This window comes from Otolemur garnettii, unplaced genomic scaffold (assembly GCF_000181295.1).
Source record: "Otolemur garnettii isolate 467f Iridium unplaced genomic scaffold, OtoGar3 scaffold00005, whole genome shotgun sequence".
NCBI lineage: Eukaryota > Metazoa > Chordata > Mammalia > Primates > Galagidae > Otolemur > Otolemur garnettii.
In genome coordinates, this window is record NW_003852400.1 from 16,980,970 (window position 1) to 16,989,468 (window position 8,499).

Consider the following 8,499-nt stretch of genomic DNA (forward strand, 5'->3'; position numbering starts at 1 on the left):
TTTGTTAATTGTGTGCGCGACCTGCTTGCTTTTTACCATGCATTTTTCCCTTTTTTATTTGGACTTAACTCACTATGTTCTTACATCTGAATTAATTGTCTTATCCCTTTGCTCTAGCCTGTCCCAAATTCTTTGTGCTACTTTTCTCTTCTGGTGTATTATATGCCTATAATATGGGCTTATGGCCTGATTTCTTTCTATCGAGGGTAGCCATTTCATAGAAACAAAGATAAAGTCTACTTTTCAGCCTGTTTATTCATTCTTTATGCATATTTTATTGGTATCCTCTGTGTCACTCACTGTTTCATTTGGTATTGGAATAAGGAAAAACCTGTGGAATGGCACAAGGCATGATTACATAAATCCCAATCATCCGTACATTTCGGTAATTCATATTAAATAGGCAACAGTTCTGGACCAGACAACATGTTGTTTAGCACTGTGGACACAAAAATGAATAAAATGTTTTCTCTCCTCAAAGGAGTTGTGAGAGCAAAAGACATGAAAATAGATAATTTAATAACATGGCATGGCAACCCATTGGGGCCCCAGCTGTTGTATTGGAAGCTTCCCTGTCCTCTAATAAACTATCACTCTACTGCTTCAAAAAAAAATAATAACATGGCATATCTGGTAACAGAATTAAAGAGAATAATGTAGAAGCAGGCTTTGATAAGCGATGATGCTAATAAGGTAAGAAGTTTGTAGAGCATATTGAGAAGGTTGGCTCTAAAACAAGATGGTAAGCCAAGGCTCTTTACTATCAGAGGAAGTAGGCATAGATTTGACTTCAAATCCCCTCTCCATTTACTAACTCTGTCACCATGAATGTGTGACCTCTTTAAGCTTTGATTGATGAATCTATAAAATGCAGATTAAAAATAGAACCTTATAGGATTGTTGTGAGGAATAAATAAGGTAATTCATATACCTGGTACATAGTTTATACTAAATAAGTATTTGGTCACTAATATTCTATAGGCAGTGAAAAGTTTAAAAGAGGATTTTAGACATACAAATGATATAGACAAATCTATTTGAAATCAAGGATCCTAAAAACTGTAAAGAGAATAGTTTTGAAAAATAAAATATAAACCCATTGGCAATATCTAGCAGGAACTGATTTTTATGGAAGAGACTTAGGCTGGTGTGGGAGATTATGGATACCTTGGGTTCTAGCTATTGTGGGAATGGGGGCACCCCGGGGATAGTGTATGGGGTAGATAGACTGGTTGTCAGGAGATGGAATTGCATAGAACACAAAAATTTAAGGGCTTGTATCAGACAAAGAAAAGCCTATAAAGGAGATAAAGTAGGAATGACCAGTGATTGATATGCCTGGTAAAAGGCAAAACCACAACCTGAAAATGAGTGGCAGGAGGAAACCTGAGTAAGGACCGCTATGAGTGCAGGGCTACTTTGGGGGAACCCATGATAGATACATCGAATGACAGATTAAGAATGATGCCAAGTTCAAAGCTCCTGTCACAGTGCTTCCATGAATTTCTGGGAAATAATGATCTTTACCATCTCCTTTTAATCACAGTAAAGTTAAATACCAGCTTGATTATGAGATCCAGTCAGGCTATAGAGAGAAATATAACAAATATTTTTTGCCTCTTTCTAAAGGATTTTTCAAAAAAGGAGAAGTCCACAGCAAAGGCCCTGGAAGATGTAAAGGCAAACTTTTACTGTGAATTATGTGACAAGCAGTATCACAAACACCAGGAGTTTGACAATCATATTAACTCTTACGATCATGCTCACAAGCAGGTAAGCCAAAGTGGAAGAAGTCCTTCATGTTCCGGTATGTAGACCTTCAGACAGACTGTACACCTTTGGCCTTACTTACTGCCATCGGAGACTCTAAGATGAGCTCATTTTGTGTTTCATTTCCTTGAAAGGTGGTGTTTTCTGTTTAAATGTTAGTCAATGTCATTTTCTCCCTGAAGTACCATAAAACTGGAGTTGGACTTAATCTAAGAGTAGACTGACTTATTTATTTCAGAATTACATGCAATTGACTCTTGAACAACAGAGTTTAGGGGCGCTACCCCACACCCTGCACAGTAAAAAAGTTATACATACTCAAAAATCTGGGTGTAACTTTTGACTCCCCACAAATTCCGAAAGTCCTAACAGTCAGAGAACACATATTGTGTAAATGTTATTAAGAAAATGATAAGGAAGAAAAAATATATTTACTATTCATTATGTGAAAGTGGATCATCATAAAGGTCTTCACCATCCTTATCTTCACACTGAATAGGCTAAGAGGAGGGTAAGAAGAGAGTTTGGTCTGACTGTGTCAGGCTTGAAAAAGGAAGGAGAAAATTTGTATACAAATAGACTTACACAGTTTAAATCTGTGTCATTCAAGGGTCTACCACATGTGGGGGAAACCAGGACCCAGTAAAAACAGCATGACATTCAAAATCAACTAACTAGTTAGTGGCAGAACTAGATCCCTGGACTGGCACCCAGACAAAATGTGTTACAGAATCTATTACAACCTAGTTTTTTCAAAGATTCCAAGGTATAGGAATACTAGGTCTTTGGGAAAGTGATAATATTTCCTATGAGTATCCTCTTAAAACTGTCACACGTTGATACTTAATAAATGAACCATTACAAATAAACAAACAAAATTCAAAAAGGCAAAGTCTAGCAGTAATGGCAGGTGGAAACATCTTTGTTTATTTTCTTAAAATGTCATGTGTGTATCTATATTATAAGTATGGATAAACTACATGTGGTCGTTAATATTCTGTCCTTTCATCTGTCTGTGTTATTCTGTTGGATTTTATCCTTACTGGCTGAGGTATGGAGATACTGGCAATGTAGGAACTAAGAGAGTTAAATACCACTGGCTGCCAAAGAAATTCCAAATGGTCAGACAATTATTGCTAATAGCTGTGATAAGTTACACATTTCTGATGCCAAATCAACCTGACATGTTGGTGTTTGTGGGAAAGTCATATATACTCTGTGTCTAAAATATGTATTCAGAATAAATGAAAATAAATATTTTTTCATTCATCAGTAATATTTATTGACTGCATGCTAAATATGTGTCCTTGGGAAATGCAAAGCTGAGGAAGACACAGCTTCCATCCTTAAAGATATGATGTATGTCCATAGTTGGCTACATTTCTCTGACAAGGCAAGATAATGAGATAACTTGTTTTAGGATGGTGACTTCCAAATGCTAGTGTGCATAATAATCACCTCCCAACTTGTTCATAATTCAGACTCCCAGAGTACCCTCAGAATTTGAATTAAATAATTCTGAAATAGGGATCAGAAACCTATATTTTAACATGATTGTAAAAAAAGGGAAATTTTCAATTAGTATTAAAATGATGTGGCTATCGCCCACCTTCCACAATAATCTGGTTTCATTTATATCACCACCACTCATCACCACCTCCGTCACTGCTACATTATTTTGAAGCAAACGCCAGACGTATCATTTCATCTAAACATATTTCAGCATGTATAATGATGCTTGAAAATCGGTGTCATGCATTAATATCTGTTCATGGTCTTGTTTCCTTAGTTGTCCCATGAATGACTTGTAAATTTAGGTTCTTTGAAATCAGGATCCCCAAATATCCACACATTTGATTGGCATGGCTTTAAATTTCTTTTTGATGAATTGCAATGTATAGGTTTTTCATTCCTTTTTAAATATTACTCCATGCAGTCTACAGTCTATTTCCCACATTTGGAATTTGCAGATTTCTCCCCAGAGCTGTCTTTTCACACTTTCCTTAGTCGTCTGTATTTCCTTTGAATTGTTTGCTATAGAAAGAGATTCTGTCAAGTTCAGATTTATATTTTTTCCCCTGCTGAGAATATAATTAGAAGATACAGCGTGCCTTTCCACAAAGCACACTGATGTCTGTTTGTCTGTCCTTTCATAACCTTAAATTTGATCAGTAGGGTTTAGCTACAATCATCTTGATATGTCCATCATTAAGTAACCCACTAGCTTTTTGCAGTGATCAGTGATCATTGGCTTAAATCCATTACTTCATTTGTACTTGTAAAATGGATGACTCTAATTTTGTATTTATTAGGTAGATATGTCTATAAAGAGGAAATTCTCATAGGTATTGCCCCTTAGGGGATTTTATGCAGGTGGTCTGCAGGCTGCATATTAAGTAAAATAGTAGTCTGAGGATTTGTAGAAATAAAAGAACAGGCAGGGTCTCAGGGAATAGTAGCCTTTAATCTGTGCTTTACACATGCGTAAGTAGATATGATAATAGAGGTTCTAGATGGGATAGCATTCTTGACAGCAGAAACATAGAGGTGGGGAAACGCAAGAATCCAAAGTGTCCTGTGAGACCTATAGGAAGTGCTGACCTAGCGGGAGGGAACCCTCTACAGGTTTGTATGCTACAGCCTCCCACATGCTTAGGAATTCTGCCTCATTTTGTTTTGTCCATTACTTTCGTCAATCTTAGTTCCAAGGCTTCCCAACATGTTGATAAAATAACGCTTTTCAATCTTCTGTTCCATCTGTGTTACACCTCTGGTTTTGACAGTGTGTGTGTATGTGTGCTTTTTTAGAGTTACTGCCATGCTAACTTTCCTGTGCATGCTCCTTTATCAAAGTATGATCGAGTTTCTACTGTGTGTTACGATGCTAGTTGTGGAAAATGGGCAAATATGACCCCTGTCTTCAGGGAACCAATCATCTAAGTGAGGAGACAGACAAGTCAATAGACCTTATATACTGATTTAAATGTTGCAGAATTTATATATTTAAGACACTTGAAAGAGGGCAGCACCTGTGGCCCCATATACCAGAGGTGGTAGGTTCAAACCCAGCCCTGGCCAAAAAATGAAAAAAAAAAAAAGATACTTAAAAGAGAGCACACAAAAATTATTTCAGAAAGAAAACAAGTTAGCCTGATTTCTTAAGGAACAGTATAGTTTAATCAAGTAATCAGGAATAGTAGGTCCTATATGATATAGGAGACCTATGTCAAGGCATGGGAGTAGTTACAAAGTGTGACCCATCAGGGAGCTGCAGGTAGTCCCTGTGGCTGTTAAAGCCACGATCATGTTCTTGGGGATCCTTTCACAGATCTTTGAAACTGTACCCCATTTCCCTCATTCTCTTTTGGAGTATATCTTGATCTCATTCTTTATTTTACATTCTCATTTCCATCATTCATAATTAACCTCACTCCTGAATCATTGCAAGGGTCTTCTAACTGGATTCCTTATGCATTCTGGTATTTTCTCTCCTCCACACCAACTTCCCCTCTTATGGTCAAATAAATCTTCCCAGACTACCACATTTACACTATCACTCCCCTCCTAGGAAATCTGCAATGCTGGATGGCTGACTACTAAATGGGTCTAAACTCCTGAGCCTGTCATTCAAAACCTCCACAATCTGGCTTTTGCTGCCATTTCCAGATTTATCTCATGCAACTCCAGAATTTCCCTACTTTCTCAAAAGATGTCTTCTGCTTTCCCACATGCTCATCTTGGCACATAATCTCCCCTCTGCCTGGGATGCCCTCCTGTCTTGTGGCTGTATTTCAACATGTACTTCTGCATATTTAATGTGCAGAGATTGACAACTTGTATGTAGATATTAAGGAAACTGACATTTTTAACACAGAATTTTTCAAATTGTGTGTCTTTGCTCAAAATCTGTTAATAGTTTGGAGAATGTTTGTATATGCCATCCACTTTGGGAAACACTGGAATAATTAAATTTGCTGTAGACCTTGCTAGACTATTTTCTTGGATAATGTTAAAATACTTCCACTTAAGGATTTATTTTAGCCCAAAATATTTTGAAAATTACCTCCATTCTAGATGAGGCTGAATTTAAAATTTCCCTTTTAAAGGAGACTGAATGTTATGCATAGAAATAGGAAACACGCACTAAAATAAATATGCAAAATGTATGTAAATATTCAAATTTAAAAGATAAATGTGTCCGTTTGGTGCTTGCTTCATGAAGGGATCTTTTTGTTTGGGACGATGATTATAATGATGGTGGTAGGCACTTGGCTGAGAGTATCTATTGGCCAGAGTAATATGAACAGTTGCCATAGTTTTATTTTCCATGTAGATTTAGATGAAATATTTGGCCTCTTCTGAAAACTTCCAATAATGTGTGGACTTTTTAGTACACTAAGAAATGAATCCAAATTCACATGTACTTCATTCTATTACTCGTCCATAAAAAAGGCTTAGAACCAGAAACAGAGTAATGTTTGAATTCTCCTCTCTGTATTTCCTTCATTCATTGTAGTTAGGATTATTCACTTTAATAAGTGAGTCCTAAAGCTTTTATATTATTCTGTATCCAAATGGCAGCAACACATGTTTAATTTATTATGTTGCAAAGATTATATTACTCATAGTAATATTGTAATTCTAGACAGATAACCCAATATATACCTTTAAAGAATAAGGTAAAACAGTATGTGATCCTCTTTTTAAATGAGGCATTTAATAATATTTTTCTATAATTTGATCAAAAATTCAGACATTTTTATTAGGTACTATTCTATTTATAGAGAAAGCTAGCTCATCAGTAACGAAGCTGATATTTTTTAATTTCTTCAATGAGGAAAAATAACACGTTCTGGCTATGACAACCACCTTCTATTTATAGCCCACATTTTTGAAAACAACTCAATTATCTGAGCTATTGCCTGGAACTTCTTATAATTCTGTCTGAATGTTGAGCATTATTCCTAAAGCAATTTGAATGTGTACGCAAATTACAATCAGTTGGATAAAGACGGCACTGTAACTACTAATATAGGTAACGTGTCAATAACAATTAAATCCTTGTGAGATTACATAGGAGTCTTATTCCTTCTCTCAAGACTATTAGCTACAAATGTATTACTGAAATGAATAATACACACTCTCAGATGCAGCAGAATTCTCTCCTGCCCCAGAGACATTCTGACTCATCTCAATTTAGAACAAACAAATGAGCTGGATCTCTGTACAATTAACCCATAAAAATATCTTCAATAATAAAAAGCAAATCCACTTTCAAATCCTCCATATGTGACATTTAATCCTTCTAATCTCCCATTGCTTCACAATAGGATTTATTTTCACTCTGGAGGAGCTGTTCACTTGTGAAGCCTAGATTTGAACTCCAACTGATCTATTCTGTTTTGTGGGGGAGGGAGGAGTGTCGACTGATCCTTAATTGAAATATTTTCCATCTTGGCTCCTGTGGCACAGTGGTTTCGGTGTCAGCCACATACACCAAGGCTGGTGGGTTCAAACCTGGCCTGGGCCATCTAAACAACAATGACAACAAAAAATAGCCAAGTGTTGTGGTGGCCACTATAGTCCCAGCTACTTTGGAGGCTGAGGCTAGAGAATCGCTTAAGCCCAAGAGTTTGAGATTGCTGCGAGCTGAATGGCCACAGCATTCTACCCAGGGTGACATAATAAGACTCTGTCTCAAAAAAAAGAAAAAAGAGATATTTTCCTTCGTGCTTTTTAACTAGCTGAACATTCTCCTGCACCACTGCATCATAGATGACATCAGCATTGTAGCCCAGAGACTGAGCAGTCCCAGGATCTCTTTAATGGTTCCAGAGAGTTCTCTGGCTAAAGGTCAGTGCTGCATCTGTCTGTCAGTGCTGACAATCTGATCAAAAGTGATATTTCCATTGAGTTTAATGTTTTTGATTTTTTCTGTCGCTTGGTGGTTCCATGAGAACTTTAACGACCAGGGCAAAGGAAGAAAGTATCACTTCAATCTGAGCCTGTCTGTTCTGAACATTACAGATTCACTGTAATACTCAGACTCTTCTAGTCACCAGTTGTCTGGCCAGTGTCATCACCAACCTTTTCTAGAGACAAACCTGGGGTGGCTGATCTTGAGGCCCAGGCAGATGTGTCACCAGCTTTGCAACCAGTGCACCTCAGATACATGACTTCAATTTCCTTGGGGTCAAATTTAGGTGGCGTGGTGCTGGTGTCAGATGAACAGGGATTCCAGATGACTAAGTTGCACCTTAGCCTCCTCCACACTTAAAGCCAAAAGCATCCAACTGATTCATCCTTAAAATATTACGTTGGTTCCATGTGAAACACAGACCCAGATTGCTGGGAGTGTGTACATGTGCCTGTGTGTGTTTTCCTAGAATCACCCAGCAGTGATTGCTATGCCTATTAGCAGAGAAGACCAAGGTGGAGGAACCAGTGCTAACCTTACCTTCCTGCTCATATTAAATTCTCCCCCCCAAAACAGCCTTTCCTTTAGCTAAGAGGCTTTTTGATCTCAAGATTATCTCCAAACTGAAAAATAAATTAAAAATATAAATTTTGGGGGGGCGGAGCCAAGATGGCGAACTGCAGCCAGCTTTTTACAGAAGCTCCCGTCCAGAAGGAGGCTGAAAGGACAGAACCTTAGCAAAGTAGCTGATGGTTTGGAGCAGAGACAAGAGAGAAGATTGAAGAGTGCACTTCAACCTTCCTGAGGCGAGC

The 8,499-nt window shown here is 37.5% G+C and overlaps 1 protein-coding gene across 1 annotated transcript in view; it reads left to right on the plus strand.

Annotated features, from left to right (window-relative positions):
• ZNF804B (zinc finger protein 804B) overlaps window positions 1–8,499 on the plus strand; it is a 503,980-nt gene that overhangs the window by 402,053 nt on the left and 93,428 nt on the right. The window contains exon 2 of the mRNA XM_003782809.1: window positions 1,630–1,773. Coding sequence (XP_003782857.1) covers window positions 1,630–1,773 — 144 coding nt within the window. The remainder of the gene's footprint in view (window positions 1–1,629; window positions 1,774–8,499) is intronic.